At 44.3% G+C, this 20,603-nt stretch overlaps 1 protein-coding gene across 2 annotated transcripts in view; it reads right to left on the bottom strand.

The window, feature by feature from the left end:
- Positions 1 to 1,288: 1,288 nt before the first annotated feature.
- EXT1 (exostosin glycosyltransferase 1) overlaps positions 1,289 to 20,603 on the bottom strand; it is a 177,680-nt gene continuing 158,365 nt past the window's right edge. Inside the window, exons 4-12 of one of the 2 annotated variants that reach the window (XM_061447829.1) lie at positions 19,980 to 20,099; positions 15,312 to 15,444; positions 13,842 to 13,960; positions 13,040 to 13,135; positions 10,222 to 10,311; positions 6,358 to 6,518; positions 5,036 to 5,207; positions 1,546 to 1,834; positions 1,289 to 1,497 (exon numbers count right to left, since the gene is read on the bottom strand). In XM_061447829.1, the coding sequence (XP_061303813.1) occupies positions 1,649 to 1,834; positions 5,036 to 5,207; positions 6,358 to 6,518; positions 10,222 to 10,311; positions 13,040 to 13,135; positions 13,842 to 13,960; positions 15,312 to 15,444; positions 19,980 to 20,099 (1,077 nt within the window). In that variant the 3' untranslated portion in view covers positions 1,289 to 1,497; positions 1,546 to 1,648. Of the gene's footprint in view, positions 1,513 to 1,545; positions 1,835 to 5,035; positions 5,208 to 6,357; positions 6,519 to 10,221; positions 10,312 to 13,039; positions 13,136 to 13,841; positions 13,961 to 15,311; positions 15,445 to 19,979; positions 20,100 to 20,603 lie in introns of both variants that reach the window. The other variant, XM_061447828.1, reaches the window with a different exon arrangement.

Raw genomic sequence — 20,603 nt, 5'->3', positions numbered from 1 at the left:
GCATAATAAATCCATGCCTAAACCTGAATAAAATGTGATCATTCTGGTCCACCCTTCCTAGCACTCCAGCTAATCTTCTCCCCTGCTTCCAGACTGCCTGTTTATAAAGGAATGAGGTATAAAAAGGCTTGCTGGTCTTCTGGGCATCAGCACAATATTCTCACTGTGACTTTAACAGAGCTTTTGGGGGTGGCAATTGTTACAGAGCGCCCCAAATGCCCCTCATCAAAACATGAGAGTTCAAACTGCTTTTAAAGTGCTTATTTTTTTAGAAAATCAGAATGGCAACTTCCTGACCCAAATCACTGCTTTTGTTTTCATTCTTCAATGTAAAGAAGCACATAAATAAGCAAAGCACCCAAGAGAAATAAACAACTGGAATATTTCACTTAAAAATACTTCCATTTGAAAAGCTAAACTCACTTTGGAGTGCAAGCAATGCTGGGATTCAGGGCAGGTTTTTTCCCCAAGTTACCCTACCCTGAGTACACCTGGGAGCACCCACTGCTGCCAGCACCAAGTGTCTGATCATACACTTCACTTCACGTGTCAGACCTCCAGGAGGGAATCTCTCCATTTATTTGCACTTCCAACAAAAAAGGAAAATAGAGAAGCCCAGCTTTGATTTCAAGCAAACCAGTTTGTTACAGGCCAAATTCTTGCGCTGCAAGCACTAACATGCTTTCCTGCTTTTGCCAACACCCCTTCTGCCCTCAGAACAAAGCTACTTCTAGAGATTGAGCTGCCCTGGCCAAGCAGCACCCTTGCCCCAGGCAGCAGGGAGTCACGCAGGGGGTGCAGCCACCTCGCTGGCCCTGCTGACTGCCCCTGGCATGGCTGTTTGGGATGGGATGCGCCTCTGCTACTGGAATACACAACCTGGTGTGACTGAAGCCTCTCTGTGCTCCATGTCACCTGCTTGCTCCTCCAGCTTGCTCCTTGGGAGTAGCGTTCTTCCCTCCCTACACAGCAAGGCCGACTGCGTTTAAAACGGGGACCCCATCCAGAAAGGTCTATACTCTCGTTTGGCTCCAATGGAATTCTGCCACAGTGGATGCTACTGGCTTGGCGAAAACAGGAAAGGAAATTGAAAAGTCAGAGTAAATGAGAACAAAGTTTCTTGGTTCTGTCCTGCTTGTGCTCAGCTTGTTGCTGAACTCACTGCATTTTCCACCCATGAGATTCAAGTGTTTAACTGTGCAGGGGAAAATGAATGAAAACTGCATTGACAATCAAATACACGAGAGAAAGAAACGGCAGCTTTGAAATACTCACACCCAACACGATGTTGATTAAAGAAAGAACTCTGTTTTTAATAGGGTTTTTTTTTTTTGATCATTAAAAAAGTTTAAACCTGCATAGCAATCATTTCAAAAATAATTATTTAATGTTCCATAATGAAACTGTACACGACCTAGTCTCGAGCGGCAGAAGCCTGCCGGGCAGCTGGGTGCAGTCCGGAGCAGCGCACCCCAGCATCCCAGCATTCCAGCATCCCGGCATTCCAGCATCCTGGCATTCCAGCATCCTGGCATTCCAGCATCCTGGCACGCCGCTCACCGGGGCCAGGTGCTTGCTGTCTCTGGCACAGTCTGGCTCCGTGCGCTGATGGCTGTGCAGGGTGGCTCGGACCCATCAGCAGCGCTCCTCAGAGTCGTTCGATGTCTCGGTACTTCTTCCTCAGGATGGAGACCTGGTCTTTAAAGAGGACAGGGTCGAGCCTCATCTGCGAGTGGATCAGCGGCATATAGCCAAACCAGCTGGCAAAAGTGTTCATGCAACTCTGCCGCTGGGCAAAGTGGTCGGGGTCGGCCCAGCGCGAGGCCCGGGATGTCTGTGTGGAGAGAAGAGCAGGAGTCAGACCTCGGCCACGACACAACACAATGGGGAATGTATGGCAGGAAAGGATGGGCATGAGGCTGAGCAGCGCCATGCTGCAGAGCAGCGCTGGGGCTCTGAGGTGGCTGAAATCTGGGATGCACTGGGAGGAGTGTGGACAGAAGGTGAAGGGAGATGATCCCGCCCCTCTAATCAACCCTGCTGAGGCAGGTTTGAGAAACATCTGGAGTGCTGTGTCCAGTTCTTGCCTCCTCCATACAAGACAGACAAGGAACTACTGGAGAGGGTCCAGCAAAGGGCCACAAACATGATGATTATGGGTCTGGAGCACCTCTCTTATGAGGAGAGATTGCGGAAGATGGGCCTGTTTACTCTAGAGAAAACTGAGAGGGGATTTCATTAATGCATTTATGTATCTCAAAGGTGGGTGCCAGGAAAACGGTGCCAGACTCTCTCCAGTGGTGCCCAGTGACAGGACAAGGAGCAACGGCCGTAAACTAAAGCACGAGAAGTTTCGCATCAACTTTCATACGCTGAGGGTGTCAGAGCACTGAACAGGCTGGTCAGGGGGCTGTGGAGTCTCCCTCTTTGGAAGCATTCAGAACCTGCCTGGACACATCGCTGTGTACCCTGCTGTAGGTGGCCCTGCCTTGGCAGGACTGGATGATCTCCAGAGGTCCCTTCCAACCCCAGTGATTCCATAATCTGTGAAACCTGCTCAGTGGCAGGGTTCAAACAAGGCGAAGGACACGCTGCCCGCAGAACTTGCTGGTGATGATGAGTTGGCTGACTTCCAAAGCAGCACTGAGGGCAGCACACCCGAGTTCAGCCATAAGCCAGTTTCACCCGGAGCATGACACCCGCCAGCAGCCCTCCCAAAGCCCTCCTGCACACTACTTCACCCAAACCCCTGCTCTTCTTTTCTCCCAAAAACTCCAGCTATTTTGGAGATAAAACAAGTCCTTGAAAACCACCAGGAAAGTCAAGAAGGCCACAGCTTCCCACTGGAGGAGCACAGCCAAACGCAGGCCCGCTGCTGCCCACAGCTTTCAGCCATAGGATGAAAACACGTTGCAATGGTTTCTCAGGTTAAAAACACACTTTTGCAGTCCAGATCTGCAGAAATTTATACACAAATAATTTTAACCAGCTTCTAACTGAGCTCAGTGTAAGTCCTTGTGTACTTGGCATTACTCATGCGCGTAAATGTCCTGCAGGGACAAGCAGGGTGCTTCCGGGAATCCCGCTGGCTGAGGCCAGTGCACAAAACAGTACTGTCTTATGGACAGAGAGAATTAACTGGAGCTCCCCATTACATTATGTTAAACCCTGACCCAAGGGAAAGACCATGGTCTTTGTATGCATACATGCAAAACATTATGGCCTGATATTCCAAAGCTCAGGGCAGCTGTAATTCCTACGAAAGCCCATCGAAACTCAGCACCACTGGAAAAATAAGGCCTTAACAGCTTTGAAGCAGTTACCATTCTTTATCTGTACCTAAACTACATTTATAAACATAATAAAACTATTATTTAAGATAAAGCATGAATGCTGAGAACCTAAGGGTTTTTTATGCCACTTCTCATGCATTTCTCTCTAGCACTTATGTTTCCACTATACTTTAGAAACAAATACAGATTAATAAACCCAAAGTATGCTAATTGGAACATGAAGAAACTGATAGTCAGGGACTTGCCAAATGAATGCTGTATCAGACTTGATCTTTGTCCAAGGCCTGTCCAGTGTAGCTCAAGTGGTAGGTTATAATGTGCATTGATTATAACGTGCATTGACTACAGACTCTTATTATACCGAGCCACTACAGAGCAAGCAAAAGCTTGTTGCTAGAGGATTATAGCAGACATTCTGGCCATTAACAGTGAATTTCCATAGCACCATTAATCTCTGTCACAACACCGAGGTTATGTTAATTTTTTATTTGTCTTTCAAGGAATTATGAACATGGTCCATTACATTTCCCAAAGCTGCAGGAACAACTTGTCTTTAGGACAGAGTTATAGTTCATGGCTGACTCATGTCACCCGTGCTATAAGAAGAAAAATGGATGTTCAGACTTTGCCAAACAACCAGTGCATGCCCTGTGGAGAGGTGAAGCTCAAACTGGAAGAAATAGGTACTTTCTGGATGGCACCTTCGTGTACACAGAAGGACTCCTGGGTACCCAGATGAGTCAGAATTGCTGAATGCTACCTATATCTCATATGAAAGCACAATGGCATACAGATAGGCAGCCTACAAACTGGCATGGACATTCCCCAGTCAAAGATCCAAGTAATGCTAATAGGAGAAAATGTGAGGGGAAAGTAGCGGGCCCCTTCTTTCTTTGGATCCCCCCCTAGTAATCATGGTAGTGTTTGTAGTAAGGATCACAAACACCATGACATCATGGATGGTAGGCTGTTTAGGACTTGCAAGACTTGCTATTCCTTCCATCCCTCTCCCACACGGGGCAGGAGGAAAAGTGCCCTCAGGTTACCCTGTATCCCTGTTACTGGAAGGTATATGCATTTCTGCAGTGACAGAGTGCTTATCCAGTAGCTGGAAGAGGATCTAAATCAAACATTTCATGACTGCTTGTGAGTGATGGCATGACCACAGCACAAAATGTTCCCTGTAGAAAAAAACCTTGAATATCACAAATTACCTCTGTTGTGACAATCTGATGTCAGTGACTGAATCACACTGTATGCTTTACGATACATACAGTGTGATTCAGTCACTGACATCATACATACATTACATACATACAGCATACAGTACAGGGACAGCCTAGTACACTGTATTAATTAATAGTAATAAAAATCAAAAGAGTTTTCTAGAATTTACTTCTGCCTCCAGCATTCCATGACTAGGTCTCTGGTCTAGAATATTTAATTCTAGACCTAATTTCATTAGAAAACTAGAGTTTAACTGAAATTTGGTCACCACAATTATCAGTTCCATGAGTTTGGGATCACTGTCAATAACACTGTGAGAAAACCATGAAGACCAGCGGTCATCCATAGTAGATGTTTGACATTTCTTCTTTTCTTTCATTATAATAAGCATATCTAAAGTCTATTTACAGTCCTGCTGAACTAAAAACTGCAAGAGAAATGTAAGCCTAACCTAGAAGTCAAGCCATTACATTATCAATACTTCCCAGCTGCTAAAACATGCTGTGGATACATACCTGTCCCATCATGGTCTCCTTATACTGTTTTTTCTGTGTTACTTTGATTGGAGGCAATTTTGTCACAGCTGACACCAAAAAATTCATTAGAATGTCCTCACAATTGGCCAGTTGGTCCACCATATTCTTTAGGCTGGCAGGCAGGTAATGAGTGTACAGGTAGTGATAATATCTGGAAACCAACAGCAGCGTTATTAATATAAGTCACTGGACTTTCAGGAATTACCAACTCCAGGAAATGCCTGTCTCAATTCAGACACAAGTTTTGTACTCAACTCTGGCTATACCACTTCTTCTCTTCAGCCTTGAACAAGAAGAGAGAGCAATTCAGTGTCTCATCAAGACATTAAATAGTGCTGATGGTGAAACAAAACGTGCCTTTTTTGTAACTGGGTTGAAAGAATTAAGGCAGACCTAAGTATCAACATAATGGAGAGGCATGGAAGAGAGCACCACATTGCTATAATGTGATAGACAACATTGATGAATTCATACTCCACAGCTTCTTTCCAAGTTGTTCAGTTGGAAAGAACACTACTACACCGGCCTACTACTGTCCCTACCATCCTTGTGGATTCCCCATTCCTGGAATTGCTCAAGGTGAGGTTGGCTGGGGCTCTGAGAAACCTGGTCTAGAGAAAGGTGTCAATGCCCAGGGCAGGGGGTGGGACCTGGATGATCTTTAATGTTCCTTCCAACCCAAACCATTCTATGATTCTTATTGTTGAATTTATTCTCCTCTGGGCATCCCCCATGGCTTGTCTTCTCCTTTGCAGGGATGTGGATTACATACTCCAGAATTTGCTGACTTTTTCCCAACATCTAGAGAGGTCTTTGGTCTGCTGAAGCCCTAACAAGAGGTTTTTTTTCCAACATGCTGCAGTACGCTGATCTGTGACGTGTCCACTGTACTCCATTTCTAGAGTAGCCAGGAGACTTTGCAGTCTGTGTATGTCAGCCAACACATACCCAGAGCTGGTCTGGAAGTAACCTCCTTTCTGCTACGCTACAGGCCATTCAGCAGAGCAGCTTAATGAATTCGGGAACTCTTTGAAGTGTGTAATTCCTGATGTTAAAAAGAGCAGTCCGACTGCTTCAAAATACAAGTGACTTCAAAGAGACCAAACAAGCACAATAATGACTACCAGATCCCCAGAGCTAAACCAAGAACTTAAATTATTACCCCATAAAAAGTAGACCCATTTATTATCTTTTCATTTTTTCCCCCTCCCCGGAAGAATGTTCTTCACCCCCTCTTCCCACCCCCCTTACTATTTTGTTTCATACAAAGGAGGAGGACAGCAGATGCTCTGGGTTCTTACTTGTGGTAAATAGCAGCTCCTGTCAATACCATGGAATAGTCATTAGTCCATTTGGAGGTATACCCCCACCTCTCCTTAGTGTTGTCCCAGAAGTGACTGCGAGCAGGGTACCCTACAATCCTCTCTGGAAAACTCTGCCAAACTGTAAAGGCAAAATCCACCTGCAGACAAAGGCACAGGCCAAATGAATACTGAAACTGCTTCAACAAATGTCAACAAAACAAAATATTACCTTGCCACTAATTCGTAATTCAGAATCTTGGAACTGTTGCAAAACGTTAATTCCATGTATTCATCAGTAAATTAAACTGACTGCTTGACATTTTGCCCTGTAATTATGCACATTTTAATGGTTCCTGTTAAAGAGAGTTTAGAGTATCGCAGTATTACATTAACATTTTCAAGCTTGCCCTTTACACATCAAACCTTTTCTAGTTACAGAAAGAATGGGTGTAGGTGCATGTATTTATACTTAGATGAAATATAAAGTGGTATTAGCTATGTGGAAAACTGAAACTTTTGCACGCCTTTGTGCATCTCACCAACCATCTCAATCTGTTAAAGCAAAGCTTGGAAAGCCAGGCACCTTAAATTATTAGGGTGGGTCAGCGAGATTAGAACAGGCAATCAATAAGGAGTCCTTTTATATTTTCCATCCATTCTGAGCCTTTAAGGACTGTGCAGGTTGTACTTTTAAGGCTGTCTATATGACCAAGATATTTAAACATACAGCCTAATAAACAGGAATGCAAGATTCCCATGTAGTTAAATGGCTTTAGAAGCCTATACAGTGAGAAAAATGCTCGATGCTGTATGAGCCACAAGAAGAGGTCAAATGCTGCCAACAGGGATTTTTTCTGTTTATTTTATTGTCTTGCTGCAACTACCTAAATAACTCGGATATCTGAGAATTGAAAAGGTGAGAGGACGTTGCTATCCCAGGATCCCTCCAAACAAATCCTGGTGACACCAGGAAAGGGATGATTTGGGTCATTTGCAGAAGGCCTGTCCGCACTAGATTTGAAAGGGGATTGGTAAAAATACATATGGGAAGACTGTGACCACTGTTAAGTTGGATGGTTAAAGTCTCTCCACTTCAACTTAGGTTCTGGAGCTCAAGCTGGCCCGAGATTTTAAAAAGAGCTATAGACAATTCTGGTTGCCCCAGTCCAACCCAGGAGAATGAGTTTTGTATCTGCACTGCACTCTGATTTCCCTCCAGTACCAGAGGGACCTAAAACTGCTCAAAAATGCTCGAAAAACCTTCCAAGAACCCAGCCAAAGTCAAGTGTGCAGAGGTTAGATAAAGAATAGCTGCTCTGAGAACAGTCACATTGTGTGATTACTGCCAGACTTCTCACATTTACAAGTGTTTTTATGAAACAGAAGAGTCACACATGTACTGGAACACAAAGTTAGGGACTGGTTATTTTCTTTCAAGCTGTGTCAAGGAATCTGAGGCCAACTAGAAAGACAATGTGCACAAACCAGTTACCGTTGTGATAGTTCTGATCTCATCCAAATCAATACCACACGAAAGAGCTGAAGTGGTTGGGTTTCTTTTTTTCCTGTAAAGGCCCTTCCCATAAAACGTGACATCTGTTTTCTTTAGTGAAGTCTGAGAATCTCAAATAAATAACAAAGCAGCTGCATTTGGTGCCCTCACTTGTGCTCTCAAGTACTGGTCCAGAGAGATGCACTAAAGCAACCACTGTAGGAGAAAATTCCCTTTAAAAGAAATCCCCAGTCACCATCCTGTCTCATTTCCCAGCATTATCACTCAGCTGATCAGCAGGAAAAGCCAATCATGCTGCCAGTCTCTGTACCACTTCTGACCCGTGCTGATTTCTAATTGCTTCCCAGGCAAACATCTCTCTGCTCACATGAAACAGCTTCTCTCATAAAAGCCATCATGTGCCATTCTGTTGTGAATGGAAAAACCTCTACTGCACTAGAGCTGGACAGTGTGGAGGATGTGCTTGGTAATGGCTCCTCTCAACAGGAATGTGATCGTGTTTGACCACGTTTCTAAATTGCCTTTTCTGGGCTCTGAAATTGCCACAATGACCACCCATGAGCAGCTAATTTCAAGGGAAGCTTCACGCCAAACGCTTCATGTCAGCGTTTCAATATACTGTTTCTTTGCCTAGGCTGTACGACAAGGGAAGTGAAGCAGTAGAAAGGCCTCAGTTCCTCACAGCCAGCCACCAAAGAGAGCTGCTTTCCCCGTCACCCATGCAGAGGGCACGCTGAAGCTGCAACAAGGCTGATGCTAGCAAAAGCTGCCTCGTTAGTTCTCTGCAGCACAGGGGACACTGGGGCTCATAGGGCCAATACCCTCCATGCAAACATGCAATATCAGCTACAAGCTGCTCACAGGAGGGAGGAAGCCACAAAGAAATGTGTATGTTGTCTCACACAACAACAAATATTTATGTTTCAGAATGTTTAGGGGAAAGCAGGGCCAAGCCAAATGAGAAACACTATTTACTTCGTATGCGTTCCAGAAGCCTGAATGACTCCGAAGTTTGGATGCTGACTAAATACCAGTCAAAACAAAGCAAAGCCCCAAATCCTTATGAAATCCACAGGCTGGATTGCTGTAAATACCACCTCAGTGCAATGAAGTGCATGAGAGGTCATACCATGGCCCCCACGACAGCTCAGATGGGACCCTTCAGCCTGAGTAACAACCTACTGGGGAAGCCAGTGCTAGGATAAATGCCTTCTATTGGTTTTGGGGTGTTTTGGCTGTGCAGAGCTTTGCACACAAGTGCTCTGGCAGCACCGTATTGCTCCTCATCTAGCAGAAACTACTAACGTGTAATCTTGGTATCAAATGGGTTTAATGCCAACTTCTTCCATCTGTGCAGCAAAAGAGGGCTAACCCTGGCTGCTTCTGGAGCAGTCTAACCACAGCACCCGTACTAGGGAGAAGAGAGGTTGTTATTTCATCCTTCATTTAAATCCACCATTTCATCCATCATTCATTTAAAATGAATTCAGTGACATCTTATGGTATACAGCAGTGTCTGGTGACCAATGTCAAGCATGTCTTCACTGACATATAAGTAGTGGTAGCATCAGTGAAAGACTCTTACCACTGAAATAAAGCATTTTTATAAAGGTGAACTGGGAAAAAGGGAATGGCCATGAACAAGGGGAAAAAAGGGAAAACCAAGAAAATCAAGTTTTTCAAGCTATTCCCTGGCCATCATTAATAATGTATCTCCCAAATATTTCACTTTATATAAATTGTCATCAGTTTCCCCTGTGTTTCTCAGAAAGAGGTTCCAGAAATCAATACTCATCCCAGTTGTAAAAATTGGTTTTCTACAGTATGTTTCTTTTCTTAGCACTCTCTTGCTCTTGGCACAAACACTCCAACATCTAAACTAGCAAAGCTCTCCAGTTTTATGGGGTGACAATGGTGAGAGAGTATTCCTCAGTGAAATCCTACACCAGAGTGGCAATGCTCTTTTGGAGTGACAGCATTCCCTTGCTGCTGACACCCCTTCCCTCCCCACCTACACCCTACTGATACCATGGGGGAGAAAAAGCTACCCCAATCAGGAAAGTGAGAACAGAGTATTAAAGCTGACTGCTCTTGGCTGCCTACACCCGCCTGCAGCTATGTTACTAAAATAATAAGGAACGGAAGAGCCATATGCTAATGATGAGCCAATTAACCAGGGCAAAAAGCTCTTCTGATGGCAGGCAGTGGCAGGGTTGCTGAAACAAGTGCAACCTGTTATATCTGAGGAACAGTTGCTCACTGACAAAGCCAAGAGAAGAACTTATCTGCTGTGCTCAGGCTGAGCTGAGGAGCCAAGCAGACTCCCCCAGGATGACAGAGACCCTTACCTCAGTGGTTGAAAGCACGGTGTCCTCATCCAGGCTTAGCACTGCATCTGTCACTATGTTGTCGTAGGGTAGGAAGCGACTGCTCATAACCTGTGGGTATCGAAGGCAGGAAGGAGAGTTAAAAAAAAAAGCACCTGAAGGACTCATTTCCAAGAGAAATTCTCCATTTTACTCCCCACTCTTATCTCCTCTTGTCTGATGTACATCACATATCTCTGTCTGACAGAAAGGACCCTTCGGCTCAAGAGTGAAATAATGTCTACTGTCATTTTCATCACCCCATCAGTCAGCCTACACCTTCTACCTGAGGAGTAATTCCTGATCAGACCCCCCCTCTTTGGAGCAGGCTCCTCTCCTCTTGTGACAAATTGCAGTGGTCTGTACTGAGGATTAGATGTACCTACTGTTTCATTAGGGAGGACTTTTTCCCTGGTAGCTAGGACTGTCCCTCTGCTCTCCTATGGGGTGTGAGGATCAAAGATAATGACTGTTGATAAGGACTTTGCAGCATTCATAAGGTGATGCAGCTGGGAAGACAAGCAGTCCAGGTTGTGTGTGAAGGACATTATGCTACCAGGATGGTTCCCCTGTAAAGTGGTACAGCTCCATCTCTGTGCTGTTGTATCCACAGGGAGCTGCTACCAATGGTACAACATCCTCCATCAGAAAAGGAAAATATGCTAAAGAACATATGTATCAGCTGAGCTTCACCTGCATCAAGAATTATATTGGTATTGTAGCATTTTGAAAAATCACATACAAATTCTATATATATACCTATATATATAATTTATAAGCAGAATAAGCTTTTAAAAACTATGTCAGGACAGCTCTCAAAGTAGTAGGAAATAGATCAGCAAGTGGGGATCAAAAAGGTAACAATGAGAAATGAGAATCCATATGGTTTCGCTAGCAGACTAATTAGCACCTTTTGAGAACTGATGAATAGTAACAAGGACACAACACGATTTGTTTCCCTCATTTGCTGGGAAAAATACCATGGCTAGTTAATAGAGTTCTTTTCCAATTTATGATCCAAGAAAACACTGTAAAAACCAGGCCCAGTAAGAGGGAATCACTGTATGGAAACAGGGAGATGGAGCAGCTTTACATGTCCCTCACAAAAGGCATGAATGGTTCTGCATCCCCTGCAACCTCTTTGGAAGCAAGTCTTTGGAATCTATGCCTTGATTCAGAAAACGCTCTGCCTCCATAATCAGGATGCTCCTGGTGTGTGTCTAGAGTATTCCTGAATCACTACAGTGGCCTTGGTCTAGGGAGGCAGTGGCTGTGAGGAAGGGGTGATCTAGCTGGGGCTGATGGCTTGGCTTTGCTTACGCTACGGCAAAGCTGAGGAAGCTCAGCAGGAGACCTGGATTCTCAGACCACCTCTTTTACAGACAGTGTAAAACTGACAAACAGTACATGAGTTAGGACTACCCATCTATTTGCTTCTGTAGCTAAAGCTCCCTTTTGTAAAATGGGTGTGATAATACCCCTTGATTTCATGGGGAAGAGTGAAGGCTAGGTAAAGACAGACACCTGCACGGAGTAACTGTGCCTGCCAGTATGCTGCAGTTAAGTCTGAAGACGAAAATCAGTTCCTTTGTGCAACCTTTGAATTGCACTGCTCTGGCTCTGCAAGCTTTGTCCAAACAGCTTTTCCGTGCAAGAAGCCATTTGGCATATGTTGGGATATTAGAGGGAAGAGACTGTCCACTATAAACACACCTCTGTGTACTCAGGAGACTCATTTGTAATCTAAACAGTGCTTGGGGCCAATTTCCACAAACACTGTAGAACTGGTCAGAGATTTTCTCCTCCATCTCACCTCTGTAAGTTTTCCAAAATGAAAGAAAAAAACTCCACAAATTTCAAAAGGCTCAGAAATCACTGCAGCCTTTCTTGGCCCTGCAGCAACTCCCCAGATACTCTTTACATGGCCAGCTAAGGCAGGAGCCATTAGCTGCCAACCTTGCAGGGCTCTTGCTTTCCCCCTGTTAAGGTGGCTGGGGGAAAAGACCACAGACAGGACTATAAATTCAAATTAGGATTACACTGCCAGAGCAACTACAAGTTCCCTTTGTAAATGTAAGAGCCATCTGACAGAGACTGCAGAGGGGACCAGCCAAAATCTATCTCTGAGTCCAGAAGCAGTAAGTCTTGCTTCTCAGGCCTGCATTTGGAAAAGAATCATCTGCTTCAGTGTGGATTTTAAACAACCCCTATTCTCTCATCTAGGTGGTGTCTATTTCAACTTTGTGGAAGTAAAAAAAACAAGTGCGTGGCACAGCAAGAGATGACATGGTGGTTTTGTTCCCACACAAGTGTCCCTTTTTTATAGTGGTAGGATCCCATCACTGGCAGCAGTACCCAACAAGGCCGTAAGAGAAGGCACTTTTCAAAGGCAGTTTAATACCACTCATGCTCATCTCTTCTCTGCTTTTGAATCCACAGCTAACCCCCAAACCTAGCATATGACTGCTCAGACTCAATGAATCCGGCTGCATCACTCCTTTGATGCACCTGCAGAGACAGAAGGGTCAGCACTACCTACTCTTGAGGCCACGTTTCAAAACTGTGTCCCACCTGTGCATCTCAGATTCATGGCATCAACTGCCATACTGATGACTTCTGAGTGCATGGGCCTCATGCATTAAACACGAATCTGTGCCCAACTGGCACAAAAGGCCAAGGAATAGAAAGGAACTGTCACAGCTGTGGGAACTACAAAGGTTTCACCAAAGCAGCTGGAAAACTAAATTCTGGTCCCACTGGAGAATACAGGCAACCTTTTACCATGCTTCTCTCTACTTACCTTGCTCTCTCCTTCAATGACTATGACAGGCACAGAAGTGGCAGGCCAGCGGTGTTTGGCTGGGAGGGGTTTATCACAATTCCATAAAACAATAATCTGAAAGACAATATTGCACCATGATCAGAGACCTTTGTGGCAATGCAGTCCAAACACTAAGGTCTCAGATCTCCAGACATAAATGTTAAATCAAGTTAGGAGTTTCAAAATCAACAACAAAGATACAAATCTGCATAAAAATAGCACTTCCAGCAGCAATTTCACCCATCCCAGCTATTTACAATATATATTCTCTCAGGCAAATATGGGCTGGACAGCAGCTCAGGAAGTCTCTATCTCAGCCAGGCCATACGGATATAACTGATTTACTTTGGCTCTCATTAAAGGCCAAACCACTCATGACACACCACTGCAAGAGGGTGCTCCCACTGAACTCCCGAGGGTTTCTTCTATGGAAGCCAAAATCCTGGCGCTGCTGAGACTAAGAGCCACAGCAGGAGGAAGGAAGATCACACAGGGGCTCTTGAGGCACAGACATCCTTTTGCAGCTTGCAGCACACACAGTCCTCATCTTTAAAGTGCAGACATTATTTTACCTGCCTCATGAAACAAAGGGGTTTAATGACTGTCTCTATTCCACTCCCACCATACTCAGACAGACAGCAGGAATATCAGAGAGAAGAAACATCCAAATTAAAACAGGGGATCAAAACAGGACTGAGAAGATCTGAAGTCAGGAGGCTTTTCAATCCTGGGACAGTAGTTTTGTCTCCGGTGTGACTGACAGTCAAACTGCGCTGCTTACCTGTGCACAGTACTGGGACTTGGCTACAGCAACCAGGAGTTTCAGCACAGGCTGAGATTGGGAAACCAGGGGAGTTACTGCGTGGATAACGGCAGTGAATGTGGAAAGAGGCTTCAGACCTAGAGTGAAGAGATATGGGTTCAGTAAAAACAAAACTGCCCCCGTTCAGTACAGATTAAAGGACTTTGGAGATGGAAAAATAATCTGCACTTAATACAAACCTTGCCATGTTTTTTTAGGCCATATCCTTTCGGCTCGGGTACTAAGAACACCAGATGCTTCAGAGAAGATCACACTTCCCTTTAACTCCCACACCCTCTGAAATCCTTGACTTCAACACAATTACTGCTGCCTTTTCTTACTCACTATTTCCCCAGATGTCCTGCAATCTTTTTCTTTCATCCAGTTTGTCCCATGGATAATATTGACATCTAGCTTCTTCAACCAAACGTCCTTCTTGACATGGGCTCTGTTTTGCTGCCCGGCTCTGGATGCTTGATGTTTTCTACTGATTATCTCCACAACTTTCAGAAGCTTGTTCAGTTTCCCCAGTTCCTTTACAGCCTCTGTCACATTTTTGCTCTTTCTGGGTCGATCCCCATCCACATGCACCTTCAGCTACCTCCTGAGCTGATAATTGTGCTTGCAGCCTTGCCTTCCATTCTGATATTTTTGTCTCGCTATGATTTCCTTTTCTGCCTGAAATAACAGATCCTGCTGGCATCTACCCTTCATTACTGCTCTCAGTCTCATCTAAATTCATTTGTGTGGGGTCAAAGTCGTTTTTCATCAAAATTCCCACAGAAACCTTCTTCTCCCTTTTTAACTGTGAATTTTTAGCAGGTGAGCAGTACAGATCCACACAAGTGGGATGGCACAGGCTGAGCCAAAAGCAGCAGCAGTCTGGGAAGCAGGATCACTTCAGCCTGCAGGCACATTCTCCTGCAGAACTCATTGTTTAAGCTCCACTTCAGGAAAAAGCCATAAACCTGAGCTCTATTCATTCCTTCTAGTAGGATTCATATGAAGACATATATATGGAGAATAAATTATATTGAAAATAAATTCATGCCAACTATGCACTCCAATAACAAGTGTCATGGGTAAATTACCACCTTTCCAATTTGCCAAGCACAAATAAACAAAGAAAGCAAAAAGCTATTCCTAGTATGTCCCCTCAGGCCATGAATGGGTCAGCAACTCAGGCATTAATTACTGGCAACTGAAAAGTATGAAGGGACATAGATTTTTTTAAAGCAATCTTTGCAAGCGAGAGGCACATGATGCATGTTGATACATCAGAGACATTCCAGTCTGCAGTGGTCAGGGAAGACTGAGACAGGATAAACACAAAGCATCATTAACTAGAAATGAATGGTAAATCACTTGCCACATGCTACTCAAAGTCCAAATTCCAAATGCCTACTAGAAATTCCTAATACCATTAGAGTATAGCTAGGATTCACTCACCGAGATTAGCATAGTAGTAAGGAAAATCTCCCAGATATGAGGAATACTGTGGCAGTACAAATAACCCTCCAGGATGTTTGTTCCATATTAAGCTGTTACGTGATATGTGCTTAAATATTCTGTCCTGAATAATCTGGAAAACAAGAGAGGTAATGATGTTTAAATAGGCTGTAACAGTCACTGATAGAAGCTTCAGGGACTCCAGCTGACCGGAATCATCACCCATTCTGCAAAAAGCTGAGGCACACAAATTACTAAACATTCCTGCTTAATCTCTCTTAAAATGACACAGAACCTGCACACTTGGACACCACTTCAGCAGCCCAGGCTCTGTGCAATAGGCTTCAGAGCACCTCATTAGTCCCTCTGGAACTGGGGACCTTGCATTTCATTGCATTTTGTATTTTAAGACAAATATTTTGTCTATTAGAGTGTCTTAGCAGTTGTAAGCCTGATTAGTTCATTGTCAGTTTTACTATCCAGGACTCACAGAAGATAACTATTTGAGGATGGCATTACAGAGCTAGGTATTATTTTGAGATAATGAGAGCATTCAAAACCACAAAGACTTCCAGCAAATCAGGCTGCGCTAATTATTCATTTGTGCTTAATTATAAAGGGATATTAGCATTCAGATACATCACTGATTCCACATCTCAGTTCTACAACAGTTCCTTGTCGGATGAAACAGAAAAAGGTATTTTGGCAACTCTCGTCTGTCTCTGTAGAGGACCACAGACTTAGATTCCTAGATTTTTAAGGTCAGAACAGATTGCTAGGTCATCTACTTTATCACCTAGCCACAAAAAAAAACCAAAACATAAAAAAGAGACAAGGCTTTGTATTTATAAAACTACAGTTACTTCACACCAGATGCCTGTATGCAAGAACCACAGCGGCTCTTACACCGATGGGAGCTTTTTCAAACTTGCTGTAAAGGCGTAACAAGGTTCAGTGGTGGGAAGCTGTAACTGGACAAATTCAGCCTCCAAATAAGCTGCAGTTTTCTAAGTGCAATCTTCTCATTGGGCCACACGTTCTTGCTTCCCTCAGAGCATACGAGGTTGGCAAGTCAGGAGACAGGACACTGCAAAGGGCCAGGGGGTGGTAAAGGAAGAATTTTCCCCTAAGTCAGCTAAACAGGATTGCCTTGCCTTCTCCTGCAGCTCATTTGCCATCTCCTAAGGAGATTTCATGGAACTGGCAGTTTATGCACTGCACAGGGCTCAAGTGCCAAGAACATGTTGGTTCTCCTAACTTAGTATATCTCACCTTAATATAAGTATATCTGGGTGAAAATCCATGGGTCTGAAGCTGGACTAAATCTGATCCCTCATCATTCTTTCTGGCCTTAAAATCTATGAAACTAAAGAAGATGTACACCCACAGCACAGGAAAAATAAAAGCAAGCAAAAAGACCCAACACAGGCTGAACAAAAGCAGCTGCTGAGTCTAAACAAGCCAAAATCTCTGTAAGCAGCTGAGTTCAGGGACGTTTGGTCAATACAGAACCATGAATAAGTGTTAGCACGAGCAGTTGTCTTCCTGGAAGTTTTGATTGCCATGACAAGAACACATTAAAACACCAGTTACATTGTGCTAGACAATTCATTGCTGGTGGCAATATACGCACTGCAAAACTGGGGCAAATGCTGGGCATTTGCATGCTTGTCTGAATTCTGCCTACAGCCAATTACCATAGCTAATACGCACTAATTCGCTCACTTGAGTAAGTTAATTTAAGGGTTTTTTTTGGTCTTTGAATAACGGACTGAGGACTGTTTCCTTCACTGACAAGAGCGTATCCGAGTATTTCTCCTTGGAAAATGAGGTGTATCAGTTGTCAGATCTCCTGCGTGGTACTGAGGAGAGATAAAAAAAAGATGATGGCTCTTGTTTCTCCATCTGCCAGTTATGCCACTAAACAAAACCAGAACCTAGAAAGTACATATTGTCGAGTGTTTACCACAAAGTCTAAATATTACAGCTCCCTCCTCCCGCATTCTCAGAACTGGGGCATAATCAGGTAAGGAGAAGTCTGTGAATTTACGTGGTCAGGCAGTTTTCAGAGACAGTGAAGTTTTCCATTGTGCTGGCTGCAGGGGAAACACATGGTTGGCATTCAACACACCCGGAGGGAGCTCACCTCTAACCGGAGCAGGGCCCCAGTGCCAGCCCGCGCACCAACCTCAACAGCACCAGCCTGGGGAGCTGCCCGCAATGATTTATCACAGTTAACAAATGGAGGATTAATTTATTACACTTCTGGCCTCCAAAAGGAACCTAGCTGTCTGTCATGACAGAGAGGAGAAAAGACAAGTTGGCAGAACGAGAACAGGAAAGTATAAAAACAGATAATGTGGAGGGCCGATCAATTAAAATGCAGAGTGTACCGCACTGCACATACTGCACAGGCAGACAGCAGTTACACGGCCTCTCTAATGATGAGGCATGACAGGAAGTTTAATAAGAGAAGGAAGGGGTTAGGATCTGGTGAGATCTCCCTTTTCTTTTTGGAATTCATTAACAGTCCAATATTTTTGTCTCCCTCATCCTCACACTTCAAAAAGCTCACATATTGCCTTAATCATTGCTGCTTCTCAACGTGCCCCGGCCAAGCATCAAACATTCCTTGCCTGTACTTTGTGCTGTCTCTCTCCCTTCCTCTTCGCCAGTGGAGGACTGCACACCACAAAGGGATTTAGGGATGTTTTGGGTTTCTTTCCAGAGAAGACCAAGCTGAAAACATGCAGATTTGCTGGAGCACATAACTGGGTAGTGTTTGTAGCAGTCCACTGCTGTGCTGCCAGCACTTCCACCTACTAGCCTGCAGCAGACGTTTCCCAACCCACACCATGTCCATGGCCCTGGGCAGCTCCTCTGTGCTTGCAGTATGGGGTTGGTGGCCAAATGATTCAAACCTCTTATTCTGGGCTGTGAGCTGTTTGGCTTACAGCACCAAATGCTGTGAGAAGAACAAGGACCTTTAAACTTTCAGTGGTGTGCAAGATAAAGGGCAGAGGAGAGCTGTGATGTCCTTGCAGACACCTGGTGAAGACTACTGACACCCTCATACATGGAGACCTACTGGCAGGGAAGTGATTATTGTGGTGATGTGTAGCATTATCAGAGCACTCTTGATGTAACAGAGTTACAACAGAAGATGGGTAACATCCATCAGAAAAAAAATATTCCTGCTAGGAATTTACTTCCAGACAACAGATTTGAAGAAGAGGATATACTACTGCTGGAAGATTTCGGACATACGCAAAAAAAAAATCACTCTCAACTGCTTTATTCCTTTCCTAAGGAAAAATTAACTCCAGCCTTTACTTGTGCTAAAAACACACTGGTGAGCATTGGAGCTTGACATGGCAGACACCCAGGCCAAGGGGGCTGCAGGTTATATCCCCTCTAGAGCAGCCCCAGCACAGGCAGAAGTACCGATCCCTAACAACAACAGGGTGAGTGCTGGGAAAGGGCACCCTGTCTGTCCCTCAGAGTACTTCCGTAAGGGTAAATCAGACTGTGAGCAATGGCACATGGTCTTCCAGCTTTGTGAGTCTGATTCTGGCATAGGCTGTGATAATTATCACCACTTCATCAGTGCTTATGGGGAGGCTGAGGATGCAGAGCAGCTCCCAACAGGCAGCACAGATGAAGACATGCTCTTCTGAGGGTGAGGAGAGCACTGTGAGGGTAGCTATGCCAGGGGCTCTGAAAATGTTCCCTGGCTGGTTTTCTTTACTGGCACAGAAAATCCTAAGGGACTGTCTTGCAGCAGCTGGAGGTAGATGAGCCACAGGCAACCTGTACTGCAGGCAGCAGCACTCATTTGCAGTTTTCCAGGGTAAGCAGGCACAGCGGGAAATGTGGAGCTTTACAACTGTGCACAGAGACGGATGCAATTGCAGAAGCATTAGCATAAGACGAATGCATTTGCACCTACTAAGTGAGGCACTTGCAGTGGTAAAAGTGTGTCAAAAATGTATGTGCAAAATTGCACAACAATTAGAAGCTAAACCTGCTTTTGAAATTGTCGCCTGGGCCCTACTTCTAAAGAGCCTTTCATCTCTCCTGCCTCTGAATTCAGAAAGCATTCTCTCCACATCTGAGATCATCTGTCTCCCTGTTTAATAGCAGTCTAATTATGATTATTTATTAATATTTTATATGGATGATCAGGCCTTTCCCTTATGCTGTGTGTGAAGATAAGACACTGATTTACAAGCCCTCCCTTTTCCCTGAGCCAGAACAATAGCCCCATCATAAGGCATCAAAATGTTAAGGAATGGTCAAGGAGGAGCTCTACAGTAATATTTTTCCCAAAATAAACTCCAGAAAGGTTTCTTAAAGAAACACATTCACTACCAATGACGAGGACGGTGATTCATAAGCCATAAAGCCTTGTAAAGGCAAGATCACACACAACAACTTTTCCATGTGTTGGGTAGCTCCCATTTTTCACCACGGCAGTTTTCTAATGTGGATTTCGATAATGAAGAAAGCATTTCCTTAGGGGAGAAAAATGATTAAGATTCCGAGCTTTCTTCCCAGTGACCAACTGCATGCTATGAAAACCAAGGTCTGATACCAGCAGAGGACAGGAGCAGCTGGACAGGTAGGAAAACCTCGCTGCCTGGCAAGGTCCCAGGCAATTTTACTCACCTCTAGTGTAGTCAATACAATCTTCTCAACTGAAGAAAAATAAGCCTCCCACAAGAACTGTGTCTGCTGTCTAAGTGCTAGGATTTTATCCTGATGGATAGACCTGATTGTAGAAGGAATCTGTAATACAAGATGCAATATAGTCAGGACCTTCAGAAAACAATGCAATCTCATCAAATTAATATGCTGCTGACAAGCCCTCTCCTTATTTGCAAGCTGCACGGCTTCAGCACTCCTGTCCGACCCAGACGTGTGCTGCAACAGTTAAAGCCTTGATGTAAAACGAATGGGACACAACCCTTTAAAGCCTTTGGTATGGAATATATGAGTTTTTTAATCTGCCTTTTTTTAGTTTTTGGTTGATTTATGGTAACAAAAGCTCCTTCTCCCCAGAGCTGTGGCATGGCACAGTAAGGAGCTGTTTCATACATCCCTCATGCACAAAGGTTTTCATGGACTAGTATTTTAACAAACGAGTCCTTGCAGGTCTTGAGAGTCTAACAATAATCCCTGCTCTGAGAGTATATTAAAGGGATCTGGAATTGCATTTACCACAGCATGGCAACACTAAGTGCCCTAAGGAAAACATAGCAACATCTTAAGTAAGATTCCAATTTTTGGGAG

This window comes from Pezoporus flaviventris, unplaced genomic scaffold (genome assembly GCF_033815535.1).
Source record: "Pezoporus flaviventris isolate CSIRO_AGI_PZ_B2104156 unplaced genomic scaffold, CSIRO_AGI_Pfla_v1 ptg000007l, whole genome shotgun sequence".
Classification (NCBI taxonomy): domain Eukaryota; kingdom Metazoa; phylum Chordata; class Aves; order Psittaciformes; family Psittacidae; genus Pezoporus; species Pezoporus flaviventris.
This window is presented reverse-complemented; position numbering and strand designations above follow the sequence as displayed.